The following is a 27,453-nucleotide window of genomic DNA, read 5'->3' as shown; positions in this document are numbered from 1 at the left end:
AATAAATAAATAAATAAATAAAATATATCAGAAATGTTCTCTATTTAAAGAAGCACTGCACCAGAGTGTCTCACTAAGTGACAAGTCTTTTGTGAAGGGAATATCTTTCTCCCCAATTTATTGGTGGCTTCAGATTTGCTTGGTACAGTAAAAGGTCAATTGACCAAAACACTCAGAGTTTGCAGAAGTTCTTCCAGATTTCATTTTTACAAGTGGAATGTTCACTTAAGGGAAAAAAAATTCCTTTATGTTTCTCTCAAAATCAGGCAATTTCCCTCAAAAACAGGAGTCTACTTCCATCTTAGGAAGGCTAGTGCGAGGCATGCAGTCTTCTTGGTGAGCTTCTTGGTGATCTGGCTTGACGGGGCCACGGGGCACCCGCTCTCAGTGTCTGGGACTAGAGAGGGAGACAGCACAGGCAGAGAGCAGGAGGAGTCTGCCAGTTTCATTGTAGAATCTCCTGGAAGTGGCGGACAAAAGAAAGAGAGCCATTAATAAAAGATTCTGATCAGCTGCCTCAATTAGTCAGGGCTTTCCTGCATCCTTCATTCCCAAATGGGCTTCTCACATTTCTCTTTGTTACCTTAAGGACTTGGAACACGGCCGGGAGCGGTGGCTAACGCCTGTAATCTCAGCACTTTAGGAGGCCGAGGCGGGCGGATCACTTGAGGCCAACATGGTGAAACCCCTGTCTCTACAAAAATACAAAAATTAGCCAGGCGTGATGGTGCGTGCCTGTAATCCCACCTACTCAGGAGGCTGAGGCAGGAGAATTGCTTGAACCCTGGAGGCTGAAGTTGCAGTGAGCCAAGATCACACCACTGCACTCCAGCCTGGGCAACAGAGCGAGACTCTTGTCTCAAAAAAACAAAAACAAAAAAGACTTGGAACAAAGTTTTCTAAGACATGGCCTGCAAATCTCTCTTATTTCTTCCAAAAAGTACCTGATTTTGTCTACCGAGGATTCAACACTGTTTTGTCCTGTTAAGAGCACCTGTCTCACGGATCATTAAAAAACCAAACTAGAAATACCTTTGAACAGTGAGTAAAAGCCCACACTTTTTTGAAGAACTACTGTAAACAGACACTCACCAGGAGCTATAGGAGATACAAGGGAGTAAGAAAGGCTCTGACTTCTTTTTGTTGAGACACAAACCAGGGACAAATCACAGACTCTGACGGCCGGGGTTCCAATATTGTGTTTGAGTCCCAGCTCATCCCGTAGCCACTGTGTATTTGGGTCCTCGTTTCCTTCCCTGTAATATGGTGATGAAAATAACACCAACTCATGGGGTTCTTGGGAGAATTAAATGAGATAACCCCATAAAGCAGTTACAGTGGTGGGTGGCACACGGTAAGCGTTCAGCAAATGTCGTCTGAGTGTATGAGAAATGTACTCATGCAAGAAGCCGCTAACACCAGGAGATGCCATACCAGTGAGGTCACGTGATGCCTAATACCCACGGCCAAATGAATAGTAGGGAGGGTCTATTTGCTGCAGGAGAATAGAGTGTGAGTGTTACTGGGGGCACCAGGACCAACTGGGCTAGCTCCCAGAGTGTCTGAGGCGTCCCTCACCCACATGGCTGGTTTGACCTACAGCCCACCCAGGGATGAATGTGGACCAGCCTGGACCTCAGGGCACTTGGGCTTTCTGTTCCCCAAAAATAACCTGGAGTTTTATGGGTGTGGGGGATGGCTGGTCAGGAAGGGATTCACAGAGTGGAGTCACTGGCGCCAGGGGCTCAAAGATGGACAGGATTCCCAAAGGTTAGGGGCAGAGATAATCAAGAGACCAGCTTAAGGGCAGCCCACCTCCTCTTTCTAGAGGCCCCCTCCATGGTCACCTCTTCCAGGTTTGAACATTATGCACTGTTGGGAACGGCTTTCTCTCTCTCCCTGACATCCCCTAGCTGCTGCTCAAACAGAAACCTACTTTTGCTTGCCTGGCTCTTGGGAGAGCTGTACCTACATCCCCTCTCCTACAGAGAAGCCCTTCTCAGAGCTGACGGCTGAGGTCCTGCCCGCCCTTCCCTCGGGCTTTCTCCTCTCCCGAGGACCATGTTCGGCTGGTCTCCTGGAAGCCGCGACTCGCCTTTCTGCACAGCCCAGCACAGGGGAGGCAGCCCTCCAGTGGGCTTTGAGGTGTCCCCTGGCGGGGGCCCAGGCTTGTGGCTGCTGTGTAGTCGCTCTCTCCACCATCTCCACCCTCCAGAGCTGCCGGGGACGCAGCCGCCACTGGCACCCCTTCCCAGTTCAGCTCAGAGACTTTATTCTCAGGACCCTGGCATTCCACTCTGGGCCATCACAGGGGATTTCAAGTGAAAAACAAATAAAACAAAAACTGAGGAGTGTCTTCCTTGGTAAAACAGAAGCCCAGCTCTGTCACTTACTAGCTGGGTGACCTAGGAAAATTACATGACCTTTCTGTGCTTCAGTTTCCCAATCTATCAAACAAGGATAATAGTAATCTCTACTGTGCTTGTTCTGAGAAGTGAGTGAGTGGATATAATGGACACATTTAAAACAGTGCCCTTTACAGCATTAGGGAACTATTGGGATGTTGTTAGTTAATAGTGGATAAGGGTGCAGGGTACTGAATTAGGCAGACAGTGGAGACATCAATTAATCTCTCTGAGCTTCAGTTTCTTCTGAAAATGAGGATAATGACAGTACCTACCCATTAGACTGTGGGAGGACCAAATAAGGTGATGCATGCTCGTGGTTTTATGTGAATGATTTGGCACAGTCCTTGGCATGTAGTAAACCAGAAAAAGGCTTACACCTTTAAAAAAAAAAAAGAGAGAGAGAGAGAGGGAGGGAGGGAGGAAGAAAGAAGGAGAGAGAGGGAGGGAGGGAGAAAGAAAAAGAAAAAGAGAGAGACAGAAAAAGGGAGAAAATCAAAGGACGGAAGGAAGGAAGGAAGGAAAAAAGGAGGGAAGAGAGGGCGGGAGGAAGAAAGCCCTGGCCGAAAAAATAATGACCAAACTCATTAGAGATCTAAGACATGCAACCCAGCCTCCAAAATGCAGCTGGCTACAATAGTTTCTCCAGTCTGCAGCCTCCTCCAGAGCAGTCTCCATGCTGGGTTGTCCTTAGGCCCTCTTACTGTTCCTGGTATGGGGTCTTGCACATCACAACCACCAAAGTAAACAAGCGTCGGAAGAACAGCGTGTTTAAACATGTCTACTCAACCCCCAGGAAAACAGGGGAGGAAAAACAATCCTTTTAGAAGTGTCTCTATTTGTTCAACACACAGGGCTCTACCATCTAAGAGGTGGCTGTGTGGGGGTGGCACAGATGACATGAACCAGCCGCAGGGCTGTTGAGCGTAGAGTGAGTGCCCAGGCTTTGGATTTTGAGAGACTGTGGCTCAAGTCTTGGTTCTGCCCATTTCTGGTTGCAGGATTTGGGCAAGTTTCTTAATCTTTCTTAGCCTCAGTTTCCTTTGTTATAAAATGGAAATTGTAAGACTTACCTCATTAAGGAGTTATGAGAATCAAATGCATTATTTGTAAGATACAGACAGTGTCTGGTACAGGTAAGTGCTTCATAAATTTGGGCTGTTGTCAACCTTGGATTTCCCAAACCCCTGAAGACAGCAGGACATTCTGTACATGAAGTTTTAGGGAAAATCTTGTGCCTTCTTAATTTCTTTGGTTGTGGAGCAGGAGGAAAGGGGTGTGGTCATGACCTGAGCCCCTGGAATGCTTCTGCCCAGCATTGCTGACATATGCCCACCCTGCTTTGGGGTCATTTTCCTCCTCTGGCTGTAACTGTCTTTCCCTTCACCACCAACACCCCCTCCTCTGCAGAGACGGTGAACACTCTGGCATTGTTCCTTCCAGCCAATGGCTTCTCTCTGGCCTGTGATTGGTACCCCCCGAGATTCCAGTGCAATCCAGGCATCCCAGCTATGTCAGCGTGACTCAAATTGTGTGTGCCTGACATCCACATGGCCCCGTAGAAGGCCGGCTCCAGCAAGAGGGTATTTGGAACGCTGCTGAATGTTTGATGGCTGTCAAGTTATCTTTTTGGGGTTAGGCCATTAAAGTTGCATCTGATGTTTCATGGAACAAACCGAGACAAACTGCACGTTGAAATCCACGAGAGAAGGAGAAGATTTTTATAGATGAAGACACAATGGCAGCTAAAGTTAGGTGGGGTTTTTTTCCCCTCAAAACTTTGTAGTTTTTCTTCCACGTGGCTATTTCAAAGCAGAAGCAATCCCCAAAAGTGAAGCCTAGAGGCTGCCATGTAACAGGTTCAGGGAGTGCTGGAGCTGCTGGGGAACCCGGAAAGAACATGGATGTGTCTCTCCACTCTCATCATCCCAACCACAGCCGTCTGCTCCATCCCTAAATTCTATACTCAACCTTCCTCACATGCCCCGAAGAAACATCCTTTTCTGTGCAACCTAAATTCCTCCTAGGTGCTTTTTAGAGCATGCCCCCAGCCCCCTCCATTCTCATGCTACTGGCAAGTGACCAAGGAGCCAGTCACTCCACCCAATTCCTGGCCCTCTGGGAACACTATACACCTTTCCACTTTTGTTCCTGGGCTTTGTCACTTTTGTCCCAAGCACCCTTCCTTTCCACTTCTTCCCCTGTTCATCCAAGCAAATGGTCCAAGAAAGAGTCCACTCAACTAACAGGCACACTGCCAAGCAACGATACGATAAGAAAGATTAGCAGACCAAGCGTCAGAGTCCTTTGACCCTTGAACCCGGGACTCAAGCACACCTCCTCCAGGCAGCCTTCTCAGGCATCCCCTCAACAAAACCCCTCGGTCTCCCTCTTCCTGCACTCCCTTAACCTTTAGCTGACCCCCATCTCCCTAAGTAAAAGCGATGTGTGTGTCTGTTCCCCTCCAGACTGTAGGGCTGTTGAAGATGGAGACCTCGAGATGCTCATTCTCTTTCTTGGACCACTTAATTGATAGAATCAAGACTTCAGGATCTTTTTCCTTCCCCTGGCACTTGAATGCATAAAGGAGCAAGTGCAACAGTGCTGATGGCACATGATGTATAAAAGCAAACAACTGGTGAGGCGGGCCCCAGCTGCCCATTAATTGTGGGAAGTCGTAAAATTATGGCATATCCTTGCTATTGAAAAGCGTTCTGCACTTACATTGAATGAAGTAAATCTGTATGTATGGACATGGAAAGATTCCAAGAGATTATTATTAGCTGAAAAAAGTCAAGTCACAGAACAATAGGTTTGGCATGATCCTATTTAGATTTTTAGACTGTTATGTTCCAGAAAGAAAGAGGTAAAGATCTCTCTGATGTGACTGGGAAAATGGTGAGTTATCTGAAAATGTTGGGAAAGTGGGAAGTCATAAAAAATGAATCATACATACCATAAACATTTTATTTAAAGTTGATGTACATTTATTTCTTGACAGCAGTTCAAAGTTTTTTAGTGTGGGTCTGCTGATTAGAGCTGTACACCATCTTTCATGTGTAAGCCATACACAGAATGCATTATCTAAGACTTCTAATTTCATTTTCTTTAAAGTAGAATGAGAAAAAGTTACGGATACAGTAATTTCAGTGCAAGATCCTAAATTATGCTATGTAGAGGCCGTGTGATCTACGTAAGTAATATCACTGTTGAGAATAAATGTCCAATCTGCAATACAGGGCATTAATAATATACCCATAGGTAACTGATAGGAAAAAAGATGATCCTGTGTGTACAATGCCTGGTTCTCAATAAGGGTGAGCTAATCTACTAAGTATTTTACTTTCTTCTCATTATAGACAGTAAGAAGACAAAGCAGCAGCAGGCCATCACCCTATCTGGGACTCTGGCCACCTCCTGTTTCTGCCTTAAGATGCTTAAAGTCTGGGCCGGGCACAGTGGCTCATGGCTGTAATCCCAGCACTTTGGGAGGCTGAGGCAGGTAGATCACAAGGTCAGGAATTCAAGACCAGCCTGGCCAACATGGTGAAACCCCATCTTTACTATAAATACAAAAATTAGCCAGGTGTGGTGGTGCATGCCTGTAGTCCCAGCCTCTTGGGAGGTTGAGGCAGGAGAATGGCTTGAACCTGGGAGACGGAGGTTGCAGTGAGCCGAGATTGCACCACTGCCCTCCAGCCTGGCGACAGAGAAAGACTTCGTCTCAAAAAAAAAATGCTCAAAGTTTGGGCCGGGCATGGTGGCTCACAGCTATAATCCCAGCACTTTGGGAGCCCGAGGCGGTCAGATCACCTGAGGTCAGGAGTTTGAGATCAGCCTGGCCAACATGGTGAAACCCCATCTCCACTAAAAATACAAAAATTAGCCGGGCATAGTAGTGCATGCCTGTAGTTCCAGCTGCTTGGGAGGCTAAGCCAGGAGAATGGTTTGAACCTGGGAGGCGAAGGTTGTAGTGAGCCGAGATTGTGCCACTGCACTCCAGCCTAGGTGACAGAGTGAAACTCTGTCTCAAAAAAAAAAAAAAAAAAAATGCTCCAAGTCCATAGATACGAAAGGGAAATGAATACCTGACACTAAGCGTGAACGGACAAGAACCTGCTACGTGCCAGATCTGTACTATGTGGACGGCAGCATACTACTTAGGAAGTTCATTTTTGTTCCAAAGGACATTATGATCTAATGACAAAGGTTTGATATACATGGGAAGATGACAATAATAATAATGTACAATATCAATGACGATATTGAGGGTATTTTCAGTTGCAGATGATTTAGGAAACTAACAAATCAGCTTAAATACCAATTTATTTTTTGAAATGGGATTTCATATTGCCTAGGCTGGAGTGCAGGAGCTGTTCATGATCATAGTGCACTATTCCTTCAAATTCCTGGCCTTAAGCAATCCTTCTGCCTCAGTCTCCTGAGTAGCTGGGACTACAGGTGCACACCACCCCACCTGACTTAAAAGTATGCATTTTTATTTATTTTTTTAGAGACAGGCTGTTGCCCAGGCTGGACTCAAACCCCTGAGCTCCAGTGATCCTCCTACCTCAGTCTCTTGAGTGGCTGGGACTACAGGCAACTATAGGCATACACCACTGTGCTTGGCTCTCCAAATTTTTAATTGGCTCAACCAATGAAAATCCCAGCGGTCAATGGGATTTCAGGAGATACCTGATCAAGCCTCTGGTTCTAATTCCTTTGCTTTTCTCAGTTCTTTCTTACTGCATGTGTCAGCTTTGTCCCCAAGCCGACTTCCCTCTAGTTAAAAAAAGAAAAGGAAAAAAGAAAAAGGCTCTTGCAATTCCAAGCCTCATGCCTGAGACCACATCATCTGCAGTCCTGCAAGCCACTCTAAACTAGTCAAGTTCATGTACCCAGTACTGACTCAATCACTCTGCAAGATGAATGAGATTATGTTGATCATCTTGGGCCAATCAGGGATTACCCCAAAATCTGGTGAAGCAGTCAATTTAATGTTTGCTTCTTTCATGTGTCAGGCACGATGCTATTTGCCTTTACATGGATTATCACATTTATCCTCAGAACAACCCTATAAAGTAAGTGCTACTGGCAGTCCCAGTTTATAGCTGAAGAAACAGAGGCCCAGAGAGGTTAAGTAACTTTTCTGTGGTTGCACAGCCAATAAGTGGTAGAGCCAGGATTCATACTCTGGCGCTCTGTCTCCAGTGCCCCACATTCATAACCACTAGACCATAGAGTCTGCCAAGGGATAAGTTCCATGGTGATGCCTGATGTGCAGTGCAAACATTACTCTCTGGGTAAAATGGGAGGGAGGAGCACTTGGCCTGGTGTGATAACGACAGGTTAGGGCTTGAGCTAGGTCTTAAGCAATGGTGGGAAAGTAAGATCAAGTGAACTTTCAGAGATGGGAATCATGTCGCAGAAATAACAAACACAGTGGGATCGGACAGACTGTCAGGTTTGCTGCTTATAGCTGAGTGAACTTCTCCAAATTATTAACTTCTCTGAGCTCACAGGTGAAATAAGAAGCCATGAGAGTGAATCAAAGGCCCATGGGAAAATCCAAAGTGAGAAGTGGGCTGAGAATATGATCCTGGAAACCCTGAACAGGACCAGTGAAAGTCAAGTCCCATGGGAAAATGGAAAGTCCCTTGGAAGGGTAAAGAGGAGGTAGACACATACAAAGGATTCGCTACAGCGACGAATCTAGAGAAATTACTCTAATCTTCCTTACCATTTCCTGCCAGCCCAAGAAACAAGAAAGAGAAAGAGAAAGATGAAGCCTCAGGCACTGTAAAACTATATTAATAAAGATATCTCTTTACAATCACCCAATTCCGGAGCTGGATAGGACAACGGACAGCCTGCTTATTCTACAGATAAGAAAGGAGACACGTTTTGAACGCTTATATAAAGAGGCATATAGGTAAAGTGCCTTGCACAGTGCCTCATAAACAGCAGGTACTCAACAGACCATGCAAAATATTATTGGTGAATAATAATAGTTATTATTTTCTGAAGTGACGTGTCCAAGACCTTGGAAGTTGATTAGTGACCAAAAAATGTAAGAATCCATGCCTTTTAATGTCTAGTGCAGTTCCTTCGTTACTCTGAGCTTTCTTCGCCTATGAAGGATGCCAGATACCACTGAAAGGGAGAAGAAAGAGCAACCTAAAGTAGGAAAAACTATCAAAGAATGAAGACTTTGGAATACGCACTGAAGGAGTAGTCTGGAAAGCAAGATTATGAATCTTGGTCTGCCATTGACTGGCTCAATGATTTACCAGCTCAGGCCCCAGTTTACTCATCTATGAAAGTTGAGATTTGAATAAGATCATCTTGGTTTCCCTCTAACTCTGAAATTCTATGAAAGTAGGTTCCTCTCCTAACATTGCAGTAGCCTTCTTTATAAAAGATGTAAATACATTCTGGGAAATAATTTATAGGGGCAAGGTCACATAAAAAATTGAAAGTAAGAAAAGACATGAGAGTTGGCTTCAAATATCTGAAAAACCCTCTAGTCACATATGTGGTAGATATATGTGTGTGAGGCTCCAGAATCCAGGAGTAAAAGCAACAGGGAGGTAAGTTTCTGCTCAATACAAAACAGATTTTTTTCCATGTGTTTTGGAGCTCTGCTATTAGGTGCATATATGTTCACAATTGTTAGGTCTTCATATGGACTGATCCATTTATCATTATAAAACATTCTTTTTGTCTCTAGTAACAATTTGTGTCCTAAAGTCTATTTTGTCTGGTATTTGTATGGCAACTCCAGCTGTCTTTTAGTTATTATTTACATAGTATGTATTTTTTCCATCTTTAAACTTGTTTTTTAATTTAAAGTGTGTCTCTTACAGATAGCATATAGTTGGATCATATTTTCTTTATTCTCTCCCTTTTGATTGAAGTGTTTAATCTATTTACATTTAATGTAATTATCTATCAGGTAGAATTTATGTTTGCCATTCTGCTATTTGTTTCCTATATGTAGTATGTCTTTTCTGTTGTTCTGTTCCTCTGTTACTGTCTTCTTTTGTGTTAAATGTCTATTATCTAGTATGACATGTAGATTCTTTTGTTACATTTCCTATAATTTCAAAATTGTTTTCTTAGTGGGTGCTCTGGGGATTACAATTAACACTTTAATTTTAAACAATCTAGTTTGGATTAATGCCAACTTAATTTCAGCACTATATAAAAACTTTACTCCAAGACAGCATAGCTCCCTCCCCTCCCCTGTGTTGTTATTATTGTCATAAAAATTACACCTTTATATATTATAAGCCCATCAACACTTTTTAAATTATTGCTTTATGTAGTTGTCTTTTAATCAGACAGAGAAAAACTATTACAAAAATAGAAAAATTACATTCATATTGTCTTATATATTTACCTATGTTTTTACATTTACCAGCGTTTTCTATGTATTTGTGTGGGTTTGAGTTACTGTCTAGCATCATTTCATTTAAACCACAAGAACTCCCTAGTATTTCTTGTAGGATGAGTCTAGTAGCAATGAAATCTCTGTTTGTTCTTAAACCTGGAAATATCTTAATTGTGCCTTCATTTTTGAAGAATAATTTTGTCAGATATAAAATTCTTGGTTGACTGTTTTTTCTTTCAGTGCTTCGAACATCGATAGCCCACTACCTTCTAGCCTCGATGGTTTCTGATGAGGAGTCAACTGGTTAACTTATTGAGGATCCCTTGTATGTGATGAGCTGTTTTTTCTTGCTGTTTTCAAGTTTTCTCTCTTTCTTTTGAAAGTTTGACTATGATATGTCTCGCTAAGACTCTGAGTTTAATCTACTTAGAGTTTGATGAGCTTCTTGTATGTGTAATGTTTTAAATAAACTTGGGATTTTTCCACCATCATTTCTTTAAATATTCTTTCTGCACTTTTTTTCTCTCCTCTTCCTGACACTCCAATTATGTTGGTAGGCTTGATGGTTCCCCTCAGGTCTCTAAGACTTTGTTCATTTTTCTTCATTATTTTTTTCTCTCTGTTTCTTAGACTGGATTGTTAGGTGATTCTTTCTTCTGCTAGTTCAAATCTGCTAGTTCTTCTGCTAGTTCAAATCAAGTTAGGTGATTCTTTCTTCTGCTAGTTCAAATCTGCTATTGAGCCCCCACCTAGTGAATTTTTTATTTTAGTTATTTTATTATTTGATTTCAGAATTTCTACTTGGTTCTTTAAAGAATTTCATCCTCTTTACTGACATGCTCTATTTCTTATACTTTAATTCTTTAGAGATGGTTTCATTTAGTGCTTTGAACATATTTATATTTATAATAGCTAATTTAAAATATTTATCTAGTAAGCGCAACATTTGGGCTGCCTCAGGTACAGTTTTAATTGATTGCTTTTTCCCTATGCATAGGCCATACTTCCCTGCTTCTTTGCGTGCCTCATAACTTTTTATTGAAAACCGGACATTTAAAATAATACAAGTTAGCAACTCTGGAAATCAGAATCTCTCAATGTCCTGCTAAATTTATTGTTGTTGTTGTTTACACAGTTATTTTCCTGGACTAGTTCTATAAAGTCTGTATTTTTGGTCATTCATGTGCAACCACTAAATTCTGTGTTAAATTTACTTCATGGTCAGCTAATGACTAGACAGAGATTTCTTTAAATGTTTGAAACCAATAAATTTCCCAGCCTGTGCTGAGGGACTCTGTATCTGTTGGAACATGCCTTCAACAATCTGGTGGGAAGCTTAAAGTTCTGTCTTCACTGTCACTTTCTACCTGCACAGAGCCTCCAGGTCAGCTGGTGGTGAAAGAGTAGCACCTCCTCAGGTCTTTCTTTGGCATGCACAGAGCTGTAGCTACACATGTGGTCTTCTAGATTCTCAAGAATATGTCAGAGCTTTTCAAAGTCCCTTATGGACAGCACATTCCCCTATTCTTCTTTTTCCTTTTTCTAGTCAGCCTCTTGGTAGCACCAACTGGTATCACCACCTCAGGTAGTTGAAAGATAAGTTCAAAAGTGACTTTGAAAAAGCAGAGAAATTTGAGAAGGTGAGAAGACAGATGCAAACCCACCTAGGGACTCTAAACTCACAGGTCCAGTGAAAAGCAAGGTACATGATCCAAAATCCCAAAGTAGGGAGCATCATTAAAGCAAAAGTGAGCAAGAAGAAGTATCTAATGTCATTCATAGGGCAGAATTCATTTGTGAAACAATAAGTGAAGGAAAATATTATCAGAAAAAAAAAAAACAGAAAGAATGAGAAAATTATAACAACACTGTTTAAAGGAGAAGAATCCATGCAAAGTCTTAACTCCGTAGTTTTAGTAGTGAGGAGCACTAATTTAGTCCCAGCTCGGTCACTGACAGGCTATGTGATCCTGGGTACATATGAGCTGCTGTCCCTCTCTGATCTGGAGTTTTTGTAAGGAAGAGATGTTTCCTAAATCTTAGTTATTTGCATACAATCTTCCTGATTTTAAAAATCTGTATCTATGTATCACTTATTCAACTTAATTTTTTTTTTTTTGAGACAGAGTTTTGCTCTTGTTACCCAGGCTGGAGTGCAATGGCACGATCTCGGCTCACCGCAACCTCCGCCTCCTGGGTTCAGGCAATTCTCCTGCCTCAGTCTCCTGAGTAGCTGGGATTACAGGCACGTGCCACCATGCCCAGCTAATTTTTTGTATTTTTAGTAGAGATGAGGTTTCACCATGTTGACCAGGATGGTCTCGATCTCAACTTAATTTTTTAAAAATCAATTCCCTTTATAAACTTAAATACCATTGTAATATCTGAGAAATTATGAGTTTAAATATTACTTTTTTTCCTAATACTCATTAGAATAAGCCCCAAATTACTAAAATACAAAATGCATGCTCCTGCATACGCCTCTTCTGATAAGGCTTGGCTGTGTCTCCATCCAAATCTCATCTTGAATTGTAATACCCATAATCCCTACGTGCCAAGCGAGGAACCGGTGGGAGATGATTGGATTATGGGGGCAGTTTCCCCAGTGCTGTTCTGATGATGGTGAGTTCTCAGGAAATCTGATGGTTTTATAAGCACCTGGCATTTTCCCTGCTTGCACTGCTCTCTCTCGCTGCCATGTGAAGAAGGTCCTTGCTTCCCGTTTACCTTCCACTATGATTGTAAGTCTCCTGAGGCCTCTTTAGCCATATGGAACTGTGAATCAATTAAACCTCTTTTCTTTATAAATCACCTAGTCTCGGGTATGTCTTTACACCAGTGCAAAAATGAACTAATACATTCTTCCTCACTTTGGGAAACATTGGATTGGATGCCTAAGTTTCTTTGCACTTCTGGGATTCTGTGGATGAGAATTCCCTGTGCCTTCTACTCAAGTTGGAAGGTTACTTCTTAATACCTGTCAGTGAGGATGAGGTAATCTGGAGTTCAAAATAGACTGGTTTGAGATTATAGCATGTTGGCCACAGCCATTGAGTGACTGACCCATGGTGAAGTGAAAAAGTAAAAAAAAACTCAGAGATGAGATCTGGTACAGAAATTCCCATACCTTTACACAGTATATGACATACATTAATAATTCCACAGACCCCTAGAGGTAAATTGGTTCTGAAAGAACATAACACAATAGACTTTACAGTAATTAAAAAAACCCATTTAGCTTTGTTTTAGTGCTTGCTATGCCAGAGCATGGAATTAAACATACTATAAACATTTACTCATTACAGTCTCTCTGCTTGGTATGTATTATTATTCCCATTTTACAGATGAGGAAACCAAGGCTCAGAGCAAATAAATGACTGTTCAGTCCCCTCATGACATCCTAATGAGTTGTCACAGGCACTTTACCGGATTCCTAAGTCAACCCCACTGTGTAGGGATGGCTTGCAGAGGAAGCTCATTATACAAACAGAAATCTGTCTTCTTTTTTGAGACAGTCTCCCTCTGTCACCCAGGCTGGAGTGCAGTGGCATGTTCTCAGCTCACTGCAAACTTCACCTCCTAGTTCAAGTGATTCTCCTGCCTCAGCCTCCCAAGTAGCTGTGACTACAGGCATGCGCTATCATGTCCAGATAATTTTTGTATTTTTAGTAGAGATGGGGTTTCACCATGTTGGCCAGCTTGGTCCGAAACTCCTGACCTCAAGTGATCTGCCTGCTTAGGCCTCCCAAAGTGCTGTGATTACAGGTGTGAGCCACCACGCCAGGCCCAGAAATCTGTCTTCTAATGTTTAATCAGTGGTACTAGTTTTGTTCTTTGGGGCCACAGAACACGGATGAGGTAAAATGATCCCTCATTTAGTTCACCCGATTCAGATGAGAAAATGGAGTGCAACTTGGAGTTTCATTAACGAGATCAGCTTCCAGAAGAAGAGATAACTATTTTATCTTTCCTCTCTAGACCAGTATCCCCAGTGGTACTGGAGGATGCTTGCTCCAGGAGCCTGGGGTTGAGAATGCAAAGATGGCAGTCATGCCCTATTGTGTTCTGCTGTAACGGCCTTGATGGTCTGCAGGTTTCTGAAGCAGCCACACATTAAGAAGAATACGACACTTTAAGATAGGTATCAGTGAACTAGTCAGGATCCAGAGGAGGGCAGCCTGCTGGTGGTCTAATGTCCAGCTGAACAGCTAAACGGAAAGGGTAATTCAGTCTAAGGGATGGAAGATGAAGAGATGGAGCTTTCAAGTATCCAAGCAGCTGTCAGTATAAATGAAGGAGGCTTGTTCTGCCTCATTTCAGTGGCTGGAGACAGCACTTAAGGGTAAAAATTGCCAGGAAGTAGGAAGTTTGGGCCCCTAACTAGCTGTGTGACCTTTAATAAATCATTTGACTAAATAGGCTCTTCCATGATAGATGGGACTGTGACCTAAGAGACCATTGAAGTTTCCCTACAAGCCTAAGATGCTGTGATCTTGTTCAAGTCTTACCCCAAGTTACACAGCTTGTGGCAGAGTGGGGACTAGAACACCCCTCTCCTAACCCCAAATCCAGCACTCTCTCCATGTCATATACCACGATTTTTAAAAATTATATAGAACATTGTTTAAAATCTATCCCAGGTATAATCATTTATTAATTACTGTGAGTTTCTCTTTCTTAGTAGCCACACCTTAAAAAGGAAACGTGTGTCTACAAACATATCATTTGTAAAGCAAATAATTTGCATCTAAGCGGACTTTACTGGAGTGCATGTAACGTCAATGAATGACGTTTCTCCCATGTTCAAAGCAACGAAAAGTGAGGGAGAAAGGTGGGATACAGCAGAAAGCTTTACTTGCTTGTTTCTGGTTATCAAGACTTGCCAGGAAACAAAAAGAGATGTCCAAAGATTGCAACTCCGTGAAATTTGCTTAATTCCCTTCTCACTAAAGGAGCAACCTGATGCTCCATGAGTTCTGGGTAGCTCAGAATGAGCCTTGTTTAAAGAGGCTCACCAAGCCCGTGAACTGTCACCTGAAGAAGGATCTGCAAGTTAGGGTCCGTTCCAAACCACGTCTATATGTGCTCTGATGGAGGCTCTGTTTGCGTCGTAGGAATAAGCTTTAAGTCAGTGCTAGGATTTCCTTAAGCACCCTGGAACAGTGTTATATTCCATATATTCTTATATTCTATGTATTTTTGAAGACTATCATTCTATTAATTTAGGACAAAGAAAATGGCATTTTCCCTCAGCTGACAATGTACCAAGTGCTTATCTATATGAGGAACTAAATGTCAAAAGTTCCAACTCTTGATAGATTAATTCTCCCATATTCCTAGGAAGTGAGAACAGACCTAACCCACAATTTAAGAATCCTTATTTAAAACATAAAATATATAATAAATTCATTCCTATTTTGATGATGACAATAAAGTCATTAAAATTTTAGAGATTCCAAGCTGAAAGGGAACTTAATGATCATTTACTATAGCCAGTTAGTTTTGTAGCTGAGAAACTCAATCTTGGAAACACACAAGCTATCCCCAAGGTCACAGTGCTAGTTAGTGGCAGAGTAGGAACGAGGAAATGAGTACAGTTGGTCCTCTGTATCTATGGGTTCTGTATCCACAGATACACACACCCAAGCACAGATCAAAAATATTCAGAGAAAAAAAACACAGTAAAAAAATAACAATACAACAATGAGATGTAATACAAATAAAACAACACAGCATACCTGCTTCCATAGCATTTACATTATATTAGGTACTGTAAGTAATTTAGAGATAATTTAAAGTGTATGGGAGGAGTGTGTAGGCTATATGCAAATATTACATCATTTTATATCAGGAATTTTTACATTCCGGATTTTGGTGGTGGGGCGGGAAGTCTTTGAACCAATATCCCCACGGACACAGAGGGATGACTGTAGTCTGACTTCTAGGCTAGACCTGTTTCACCAACATGATGCTAATAAAAAGGACTGTATTTTCTGCATCAATTCTAGGAGACAGTCAGGCTAATAATCGGAGGTCTATATTCTGCTCTCAATGTCTGGGTGTCCCAGGACAAGAAAATGAGCTATTGTGACCTCAAATTCCCTAGCCAAAGGAGTGAAACACTAATCAATGCCTTGTCAGATACAGGGAGGGATCGTTCAGACAAGAAACAGATGCTGTGGGAAATACAGCTACTCAGAGAAAGGAATGCTCTCAGAATGATGGACCAAGGAAATGGCTTTATCTTTGGCTACTTTAAAAGGACTGAGTCCCAAATGTGTAACATGTGAATCAGATATCCAACCAACTTGTTCCCATAGATTATAAACAAATTAAGAATATAATTCTTAAAATCACAATGCAATCCAAGTAATAGTTACTTGACTAGACTGAGTTTTAAAGAGAAGATAAATTTCCACCTCCCTGGTAAGATGGGTTGTGTAAGGTGGATAAAATAGCACATTTAATTCTACGGCTTTCGTTCTATGATTTTTTTTTTAAATATCTACTTATCTGGGATGTTGTTTCCCTGGCTTAATCACTAGACAATGTGCTTTTCAGGGACAGGGACTGTATGATTCAACTCTCCTTCCTGTCTACCTTCCAAAACACTGTCTTTTTTAAAAAAAATTTAATTTAATTAATTAATTAATATATATATTTTTAATTGTAGTTTAGATTCTGGGGTACATGTGCAGATCATTCAGGATTGTTGCATACCTACATACGTGGCAATGTGGTTTGCTGCCTCCATCCCCCCATCACCTATATCTGGCATTTCTCCCCATGTTATCCCTCCCCAACCTCCCTACCCACCATGTCCCTCCCCTCCAAAACACTGTCTATGTCCACTGTATCCCCAACATCTAGCACAGTGTTTGGTATGTGGTAATGACTCAATTTTAATCAAATAAAGGAACGGATAAATTGCAAAACCCAAAGGCACTCTCCAAAGCACAAAAATCTCAGCATACTTAACTCTTCCATTAAAACCACTTAAATTCTACCTTACAGTTCGGAATCATACCCCTGACATGTTCTGATGTATCTATACACAGACCTGTGATGTTATCAGTTTAACACATATGTGATCTCTCAGCATGAATAACCTTACTGAATACTATATAGAGTTTCAGTCTCAAACTTCCAGACACAGAAGGCATATTCTATGACTGGCCAAAATGGCATGAGGTACTACAGTCCATTCCAGTGGCTCTAAGCAAGACTGCATCTAATCTGTGGTTGAGAACGATGCTTTCCTGAATCTGAAATATTTCCGCTGAATGAAACATACAGTCTGCCTAGATAAAGTCTTAAAGGTCTAAATGGAAGGTCAGTCTTTGATTTCTTGAAGTAAGTATGGTTTTCATCCCAAGTGTAGCAAATTTCACTGGCGTTCCATTACCGACTTACTTAAATCATTTGCTAGATGACATAAAATTGCTGGTAATTATACTACAAAGAGTAATTATATGAACTTTTCTTGTACAAAAGCAAGTAAATTTGAGCCTTATTCACTATTCTGTTAGGAAAATTTTAAATTAAATATGCCATTTTATTTAAAAAGAGAAACATTAGAAGAATATATAGTCAGAAGAAGGTGGGGGAAGAAAAGGTTGCAAGTCACTAGTTTACTGGAACTACACAATGGGGATCATGTGCTGCTACTTGAAACAACTGAATTTTCTGAGTTTAAATGATTTCAGTGAGACCCCCACACAAAATGGCCTGCACAGCCCTAATCCATGATCTAGGCTTCCTTCGCTCAAAATATTTTTTTAAAATAATGGTTCAGGATCCTGAAATAATTGGTGGCCATGGGATGCCAGATGTGAGACATTTCATCTGAAACCTTATGTAAACTAACCCAAACCATTTGTTTCAGAATATCTTCCTTGACACCAGGAAAGAGTTTTGGTCCTGGGTTTGCATTTGCCCGACGGACCGACTGGCTGCTCTCAAAAATGGAAACATATGTGGGCACGATGAAGGAAAGGCTTTGGAAATTAGGCAAAGGAATTTTCTTGTTCCTTTTTAATCCTGTGTCTTTTTTTTGCTTCCCCTAGGCAATAGATATACTAAATTTTGGTGACTTTTTATTTTCGAAAGCACAAAATTAAATGTTTTTGGTGTTACTTCTCAGAACAATAACCTAACTTTGGCATCCATAATTTTTTAAAATAATTTGATGACAATGTTTAAAGGAATAAAGTGAACTTCCCCCCCACACACTCATCAAAAGAATGAGGAAGATAATTTTTGTTATTATCCTCATCATAATTATTATTATTACCAATGAAGCTTGAAGGAACTCATCTCTACACATCACAAAGAAATAATTATTTGGTTTATAACTGATGAGACCATAATGAAAGTATGATTTCAGATAGCTAAGAGCAGAAATAAATTTGGATTTTTTTGCTCCAAATTCACCTTCCACATAAACCCCTTTGCTCTGGATTTGTGCTTTTGAGTTGTTTGCATGATGCATAGATACAGACTTTGTTTCAAGTTCATGTAAGAGCAGATGCTCTTATTTAAGGCTGAGCAAAGAGGAAATGCACTCCTCATAGGCTTCCACATCCAACCTAGCTTAGATTGTCTAGCACACTTATACAAACTGCCTATTTTCAGGTCAGTTCTAAAATGGAACATATCTCTCCAGAGGTATACGTTTTGAAGATTATTAAACTTTAAAATCAACCTGTTTCACATTTCAAAACTCATTCCTCTTAATGCCAACAAAAGAAAACAAGAAAATGATTTTAGAAAAATTGTAAATCTGCCTCCTGAAATTTGCCACAAGGAAAAGAAAAAAAAAGCCTCAAGAAGAGAACTATTTCTCTATTTTTTAAATTCATTTGTTTTTTAAAGTTTGGAAAATATAAATTTAGCATGTTATGGAATTATGTTACAAACTGTACTAACAGATGCTAGTAATTCTTAAGTTTAAAGATTGAAAATTAAAATATGAAATATTTATTAGAAATACTTTATATTGCTTCAATTGGCTGTAACTGATACACAGCTGAATAAAATCATGAAATCAAAAGAACATTTAATCACACAAGGAAAATGGACATTTTTAAGGGGAATGAATGTTTGAATTTGGACAAAATTAAAGTGTTTAGAAAACAAATAAAATTGACCATTGTTCAAAAACAAATTCTGGTGGGGACAGTCTTGACATTTTACAAAGAATTTATATCTCTAAAGTGCTTAACTTAACCTCCACTACTTAAATGTCTGAAATGAAGCTAAAGCAAAATTTAAAGGACACTTTGTCTTTTTAGTTTTTTAAACACTTCCTTTGGCTCCCTCCTTTTATTTCTTTTAATAATTTATTCTACTTCTTTTACCTTTGTGTAGACAAACCAAGTGTCCATCAAATCAGGCACCAAAAAGCACGCCCTCTTAAATACAGTTCACTAAGGCTGAGCAAGACAGTAATTACTGACATTTTTATTAATTATAGCTCATTTTATCCCCCAGAAGAAACAAAACCAAGTCTCTTGGGTCAGACCAGCAATCATAAAACGAAAAAGAAATAAATAATAAGTTAAAAATAGAAGGAATGTGTTAAAAAGAAGGAAAAAGTACTGTTCATAACCAAACTGTGTCACCTTAAAAAAAAAAAAACATTTCCACACTTAATATCTGATTCAGACAGAAAGCTGCTCTCCTACTTTAGAAACAAATAATTCTACTTCAAATCCACATTTTCAGAGAAGCCCCTAGCTTTCTGCATCTGATTACTACAACAGCCCCTTTACCTCAAAGAGGTAAAAGCCAGTTCACAGTATTTCTCTTCCAAACATCCCCACTGACGCTCCTTGTAGATTTCAGCATGAACTCAGAACTGTCACCGTGGGTTTAGAAAATAATGACACATTTCAGCTATAACCCCCTAGATTGAAAGATTAAAAGAACTTTGCCCAAATTTAGGGGAAATGAAGGTGCGTGGGCTCACTCTGCAGCTGCAGTTTTCAGCCCTTGCAGTTTAGAAGATTCTCCATGAGTACGGATGCCACGAGGGTATCCAGCGAGTGGGAAGGGACTCGCCCTACACGTTTTCCCATCGGTTTGTAAGAACTGTTTTGAAAAGGGTATTTCTAGATCGATTTGTTCCAAATGCAGCAAATTTATCCGATATTGTTCACAATGCATGCACGAGACATCTTACACGTAATAGCCATCGTATTAACCAACCCAGCTGATACTGAGATGGTTAATGGGGCGGGGGAGCAGGGAGGAATATGTCGTGCGTGAAAAACTCCGGGTGTAAAAGTCAATGCAGAACTCACTCCCCGAGGAACCGAAAAAGACATTCACGACTCTTTTACTGGAGAGAGGATAAAAAGTCAAGTGGGAGGGTCGCGACCAGCGATCGCGATATTCAGTCTTATCTTAGTACCCAGCGGAACTGGACCACAACCCAAAGAAAAGAGCTTTTTCCGGAGCAAAGAGTCGCCCCGAATTCAAAGTGTAAAAAAAAAAAAAAAAAGTAAACTGCTTAGGGGTGGAAGATGGCGGGGGGCGGGGAGGGAGGAGGGTCGCGGCGCTGGCTCCCTGGCCTGCGGTAAGGCCGTCTCCGCCGCGCTGCCGGCGGCCCGGACCCTACCCAGCGCGGCGCCCACCGCGAGGGTGCCAGACCAGCCGCGCCGCCGCTGCCGCGCGCTCCCCGCCGCGGCCCCCTCCCCCGCCGCTTCCTCTTGCTCTCCCAGCCCCTTCCCCCACGTGTAGATGACGTCAAAATTCCGCGAAAAAGCCGCGTGGTGGCTCCCCGAGCGGAGGCGCGATTCCGCCGCCCAGCGGTCCCCTCCCGGGGGCTCCTGCAGGGGGAGAAGGGCGGAGGCGGCGGGTTCCTTCTCCTCCCCGGACGCTGGGCTCCCCGCCACCGACGCCAGCAGCCGGACGCCCCCCGCCCCAAAGCTTATTGGAAAATTCACTTTTGTAAAGCAAATGTATTTCCAGAGCTATTTTCGGCCGCGTGAGGCGTGTCCTAAGCTGAATCAGACAGGAAGAGGGGGAAGTTCGGGTCTTTAATTTTTTTTTTCTCCTAAGGGAGGGGAGTGACACGCTAGGTGGGTGACAGACGGCAGGCGCTCGCCTTCTTAACCCTCGCTTGTCGCATCTGCCGCCTCAAGAATCCAGCCTGGTCCGAGCCGAAATTCGCCTAAAGGAGTGCGGATGCACAGGCCGGGCGGACTCTGCCCCTCTCCAACGCGCAGCGCCCCAGCGCCCCAGCGGTCTGCTACCAGAGGGTCCCGGAAGCGAGTTCACACCTGCAATCTTACTGCGGTCCCCACCCACCCTCCTCCTCCGTGATCTCCGCTTCCCGACGTTTCCCTCTTCTCCTAGCCCGCATTTTTCTACTTTGCCTGTACCTCCTCCTTCCTCTTGATGTGCCTCCTACGTGTCCCCTCGCATTTTGCCAGCTGGGTTTTCGGTTTTGATTGACCATCCATCCCTCCACGGACAACCACAAACTCAGCTCTACTCTTTGGGGGAGCCGAGGGGAAGGCAGTGGCTCCCATTCCTGAGTTTGAACTCAATCACTCCCCGTTCCCCACCCAGCCTAAACGCCCCTGCGCGGAGGCGGCGGGACTCGAACTCGCGCTGCTCTCGGGCCTCGAGCCGACCGCAGTCACCTGGCTGGCAGACAGGCATCCGCCAGGTGAGCTTGGGAGTATGTGTGCTTAGTGCTGCAGGCTCCTGCAGAAATGTGCCTATAAACACCCAACACCCAACACCCTGCTGCACCCTCCACCTCCAGGCTTTGTACACTTTCCAACCGAAACTCCAAACGCGTGTAGAGGGTGGGGAGCCGGCCGGAAAGGGAATAAAAGTCCAATAAAACTGGCGTTCACTAAAGTTTATCACCAGTCCTACATGGGATATATTTTTTTCCGTGAACGGTGAAAAGGAGATAAGGAAGAACCAACATTCTACACCCCCCTCGCCGTCCCCTACCCTCCCGCCACGGTGATCAGTTTGGACTTCAAAGCCAGAACACAGGCGCTCGCGCTTTTTCTCTAAACCTAAGTCTACACTGAAAGAAAATGTGCACTTTTGCCCAGAAGGCAACATGTCTTTTCCCGCGTGCTAGGAGGAGTGCATTTTAACAAGAAATTAAGGTTTTAACACATGGCTGAAGTGGCGACCAAAAGGGAAAACTCAGTTTCCAGTCCAAGTCTCCTAGAGACATTCCTGCCAACCTCCGCACCCTCTCACGCCCCACCCCACGTGTGAGAGAGTGTCTGAAAAACCACCGGGGATTGGATTCGATGGTGAGGTTCACGCTCTGGAACAGTCCGTAATCGGAAGGGGAAGTGGACAGGGGAACTACTAAAGACAAGCCTGACACGCGGGAAGCGCCCGAACTTGCGGGTCTCCAAGAATGCAGAAACCGCCGGGAAGCGGGGGCATCCGGCCGCGACCCTCTCTGCCCCTCCCCTTCGCCGCCCCCCTCCCCGCTGGAATTTCTCTGTAAAGCAAGACGGGTGGGGGGAGGGAGAGAGGGAAGGGGCGAGAGGGCCCTAGGCTCCCTCCCGAGACCTGAGGACTCGCCACCCAGGCATTCTCCTCTTGGTGGGCAAGGCCCCCGGAGGACCACCCGCTTCTTCCTCACCCCTCCCCCCACTTCGGGAGACCCAGAGCTGGAGATGCCTTCCTTGTGGGAGGGGGGTGCAGGGGTGGATAGAAGAGATCCTGGTCCCAGAGCTATCAAGTGATGTCCAGAGGCTGGGATCCCCGGCGGCCTCTGTCCTTGCCTGTCGGGTTAGATTTATACTTTAAAAATGCCTCCCACGCTCCCTCCTTTTCTCTCCTCTCCACGCAGCAACTTTCTTTGATCAGCTCAAAGGTGGCTTAGGTGAAATTGGAGTAATTCCCTTATGGGGGTCTTAAGATGTAAGTGAATGTATTTACCAGGGGTGACTCAAAAGCTTAAGTCGGGAAGTCCAAGGTGACTAAAATCAATAGGTGATTGTTCGGGACCGACTGTGTGCGGGTGAACACCGTACTCAGCCCGGGTGTCAACCGCGGCGCTGGACTGTTTCATTTTGAGTTTGCAACTTGGGTTTTTCAGCGAGCTTTTTTTCTTCCCGAAAGCTAATGGCTTCCACAGCAATTAGACATTTTCTTCGCCCGCCCCTTCCCTCCCCTTTCTTTACATATAGGAGATGGGATACTCATTCCCGCTGCTATTGATAAGGTCGGAGGCGGCCGGGCCTCTCCCGAGCTTTCGCCCGCCCCAGCGCCCGCTCTCCCTCCGCCCTCCCTTGGCTTCCTTTTGATGTCGTGGGGAACGCGTCCTACCAAAAAAAAAAAAAAAAAAGTAATCTGCCCGGTAACAATCAGCGCGCAGTAGCAGGAGCCCCAGAGCTATTGGCTATGCAAATAGAGGGAGGGGAGACGGCGCCCCAAACTCTTACCCTTTTAAAGCGATATCCCCCTCCTCTCCACTACACCTTCCGCCCCACCCTCGTTTAAAGAGGCTGGCTCCGGGGCCTGAGTTAATCGCTTGCACCTATGGTTTCTTCGCTCCCCTCCTCCGCCTTGCAGGGAACCTAGTGTACCGCTCACCAGTCCGCGCCCCACCCCGCCTTGCTGGCTCTCCGCGCCCCTGCCCGGGCCCCCGCTCCCGATGAGGGAGGTACACGGTCGGCCTCGGTGTGCCCAGAGAGCTCGAGCCACGCCATGCCCGCTGCACGTGCCAGCTCGGCCAGCACAACAGGGCGCTGGGCTCTCCCCCTCCTCCTGGAGTGAAAGGGCAGGGTGGGGGTTGGGGGTGACAGGAGGAAGGAGGTGAGGAAGCGCCAGCAGATCAATCTCCTGTAAAGACAGCCTTGACTGGAGGATGCGTTAGAGCACGTGTCAGGGCCGACAGTGCTGGCGGCGACTTCACCGCAGTCCGCTCCCAGGGAGAAAGCCTGGCGAGTGAGGCGCGAACCCGGAGGGGTCGGCGAGGATGCGGGCGAAGGACCGAGGGTGGTGGCCTCCTGCCTCCGGGGAAAGTAAGGGGTGGTGGTGTTTGCGTAGGGGGAGCGAGAGGGAGCCAGACTTAATCCCTCATTCGCCCTCCTCCCCCTCCCGGGCCATTTCCTAGAAAGCTGTATCGGTGTGGCCACGCTCGGCGCAGACACCTCGGGCGGCTTGTCAGCAGATGCAGGGGCGAGGAAGCGGGTTTTTTCTGCGTGGCCGCTGGCCGCGGAGGAACCGCTGGAAGCTCTGCCCCCGGCTTGCAGCAGCCCTGGGCGCTGCACCGCGTCGCCCCAGGGCGCTCCTAGGGACCCCAGGGACACTACGGTTTCTGCTCGAGAAGCACATTCTATCCCTCCAGAGAAGCATCCCCCTTCCTTCATAAAACCCACCCCTCCCTCCGTCTTCTTCCTCTCCACACACTCTGTTGGGGGGGGGGGGGCGGCAGAAGGGACGACGTTCTGTTCCCTTTAATCGGGGCTTTTGAAACAGCTTCGAAGTTATCAGGAACATAAACTTCAGGGACATGACCTTTATCTCTGGGTATGCGAGGTTGCTATTTTCTAAAATCACCCCCCTTCCTTATTTTTCACTCAAGGGATCTATTTCTAAATTGTCTGAGCTCACCCCATCTTCAAGTAATCTATCTCCAAGTAATCTACCCTACATTCCAGGATCTTGAATACAAGGGCAGGAGGATTAGGATCCATTTTGAAGAAGCCAAAGTTGGAGGGTCGTATTTTGGAGTGCTACACCTACAGAATGAGCGAAATTAGAGGGCAGAAATAGGAATCGGTAGTTTGTTGTGGGTTGCCCTGTCCGGGGCCCCTGGCACGCAGGGCTGGAGGAGGGAGAGGGGTTGGGGGGCGGGACGGCGTTTGAAGTTAGGTCGGGGCAGCTGCTATTCTCCTTAATAACGAGAGGGAAAAAGGAGGGAGGGAGGGAGAGATTGAAAGGAGGAGGGGAGAACCAGGAGGGGAGGGAAGGGGAGGAGGAACCAGAGCGGGGAGCGCGGGGAGAGGGAGGAGAGCTAACTGCCTAATCAGCTTGCGTCACCGTCTCAGAGCGGAGAAGAGCGAGCTGGGGAGAGCGAGACCAGTTTGAAGGGGAGGACCGGTGCGAGTGAGGCAGACCCCGAGGCTCTGCTCGCCCACCGCCCAATCCTCGCCCCTCTTCTGCTCTACCTTCTCTCTCTGCCCTCACTTTTTCCCCGAACCCCTCTATTTAGCAAAAGGAAGGAGATCGGGGAACCCTTCCCCTTCCAAAAAACACATTTCCAGTCCGGAGAAAGTAGGGGAGAGAGGGGGTCGCCGGGTTGGTCATGGAGCTGCTGTGCTGCGAGGTGGACCCGATCCGCAGGGCTGTGCGGGACCGCAACCTGCTACAGGACGACCGCGTCCTGCAGAACCTGCTCACCATCGAGGAGCGCTACCTTCCGCAGTGCTCCTACTTCAAGTGCGTGCAGAAGGACATCCAGCCCTACATGCGCAGGATGGTGGCCACCTGGATGCTGGAGGTAGGTCAGCGGGCGGCGCTCTCTAGGAGCCAGAACCGCTCCCGGATTCTCGGCCCCCCGGCAGAAGCCCGAAACCTGGGAGAGGACAGTCCCCGCGCCGGCCTCCCGGCTCCTGTGCCGGAGGTTACCGCGCGCCTTTTGGCGAGACGCGTGGCTTCATTTCTGTTCCTCTCCAGATTAACTCGGGAGGGAGAGGCGGGAGGAAAATCTGGGGAAGAAGCGAGGCTGTCCTCGGCGGGGGTGGGGGAGCATCCCGCGCGCGTGTGCCTGCATGTGGCTGCCTCTTCTTCCCACCCCCCCCACCCCCCGCCCCGCGACCTGTGTTTTGCGAAGCCGCCGCGGCTGCTTTCGCTGCGGCCAGGAAGGGAGTCGGGGCCAGAAATCGGGACCCCGAGTAGAAAGGCAGCCCCCTCAAAAGGCCAGAGCACATTCGTCTTGGCCTCAGGTCCCTGCATGTGGTCGCAACTCCGCGCTGGCACTTCGGGGGGAGGTGGAGGGAGGAGGGAGAAAGAAACGGGGAATTCTGGAGCCCCGAAAGCTCCAAGGAAGAAACGTGTGTTTCAGGGGAACCCAAAAGAACCACGTCTTGCCCCTCACTTCAAGTCTTTGCCCAGCGAGCCGTGTGCCCACGTATGCACAGCTCTGGACCTGCCGTGGTTTCGCCATGTTGCTTTGCAAACTCCCGTTGGAAAGGCTGGGGAACGTCGCCCGCTTACCCTCGCACCCCATTATCCCGGCCACCCCGCTTTGAATCGTGCCCTCTCCCCCACCCCCCACCTCGCGAAGGTTACTTACAGTTTGGCTTTCGAGCTTCCTCTGTGCGGAGATTTGGGTGGGGTAGGAAGGGGGGGAGGGGGTGTGTGTAGGGGGGATATTGGGTCACCCCTAAAGGAGAGGTCGGAGCCCCCCATGCCTCTTTCCAGGGCTCCCTGCTCCTGTCTGTCCCCCAGCTCGTCACCACCTTCCCTAGTTTCTGTCCTTGTGGGCCGCAGCCGGACACTCCCGCCGCGGCGCTCACCCCTTCAAGTTTCCTCCCGGGATCCAAAGCCCCAGGGGTCGGAATACAGACCTTTCTGGCACCCGAAACTTACGTTTCGGGAAGCCTGATTCCTCTTTGGGGTTTTCACGCCAAAAGGGCTTTTCTAGGATATTTCCTCGATTTTTAATTATTTTTTGAAACTGTCCCCCCCCCTGCTCCGACTCCAGCTGCCGAGGCTGCGGCGCTCTTCCTCCTCTCTTCCCTCCCCCTCTCTTCCCCACCTCTCCCCACCCGCCCCCCCAATAGCGGCCCCTGGGCCGCAGGGACCCCCCCGGACATTTTTTCCAATTGTCGGGAATGATAGAGGAGGATCTGAGGATCCGGATGAGACCAAGAAGTGGACCCTCGGAGCCTCCAGAATATTTTTATTGATTTTTTGAAAAGATGACGAAATCCAAAAAAGAGTGAGTGAGTTTAGAGTGCGCGAAGGAGTAGCCAAAGGGAGCGTCGCGGAGCTGCCGCGGCTGCTGCGCACTTACCCGACTCCCCGTTTTGGAGCTGTAGTTCACCCCCTTTTATAGGTTCCCTGGGAATGCCAAAGCACGAATGGGCTATTCTGATGCACCCCAGTTTCTTCATCTTTGTTCTTTATTCTTATCACACATGCTACTCCCCTCCCCCTCCCCACAAAAAATTAAAATTTTTTGTGTCCATACATTATGCTTTTTTATTCTTTTTCTCTTTTGCTGATGCTATGCTCTCCACCCCCGCCCCCCAACCCTTTCTCACTCCCTTCGTAGGTCTGTGAGGAACAGAAGTGCGAAGAAGAGGTCTTCCCTCTGGCCATGAATTACCTGGACCGTTTCTTGGCTGGGGTCCCGACTCCAAAGTCCCATCTGCAACTCCTGGGTGCTGTCTGCATGTTCCTGGCCTCCAAGCTCAAAGAGACCAGCCCGCTGACTGCGGAGAAGCTGTGCATTTACACTGACAACTCCATCAAGCCTCAGGAGCTGCTGGTAATGATGGGCCCCTTCCTCCCTTCCTTTCTGAGATTCCCGCTTTCACCTGGCCAGCAATATACCTTCTACTCACCACTTCCAGAGCAAATTCTTGGGATCCAAAAATGATCCCCCCAATAGAATGTTCACACTTACGGGCGATGGCTCTTTTAATAGGA

The 27,453-nt window shown here is 45.5% G+C and overlaps 1 protein-coding gene and 1 long non-coding RNA gene across 2 annotated transcripts in view; one reads left to right on the top strand and one right to left on the bottom strand.

Annotated features, from left to right (window-relative positions):
* LOC135275419 (uncharacterized) lies at positions 1–26,535 on the bottom strand. Its single transcript, XR_010343039.1, has 3 exons — positions 26,367–26,535; positions 584–694; positions 1–460 (listed from the first exon to the last, which is right to left on the bottom strand). It is a non-coding gene; the product is annotated as an uncharacterized LOC135275419 (long non-coding RNA).
* CCND2 (cyclin D2) overlaps positions 24,757–27,453 on the top strand; it is a 30,228-nt gene continuing 27,531 nt past the window's right edge. The window contains exons 1-2 of the mRNA XM_012455904.3: positions 24,757–25,297; positions 27,077–27,292. Coding sequence (XP_012311327.1) covers positions 25,103–25,297; positions 27,077–27,292 — 411 coding nt within the window. The 5' untranslated portion in view covers positions 24,757–25,102. The remainder of the gene's footprint in view (positions 25,298–27,076; positions 27,293–27,453) is intronic.

The sequence above is a fragment of the Aotus nancymaae genome, unplaced genomic scaffold, assembly GCF_030222135.1.
Source record: "Aotus nancymaae isolate 86718 unplaced genomic scaffold, 86718_ANA_hifiasm-v0.15.2.pri h1tg000016l, whole genome shotgun sequence".
NCBI classification, from domain to species: domain Eukaryota; kingdom Metazoa; phylum Chordata; class Mammalia; order Primates; family Aotidae; genus Aotus; species Aotus nancymaae.
Note: the sequence above shows the minus strand (reverse complement) of the source record. Positions and strands in the feature narration are given on the sequence as shown.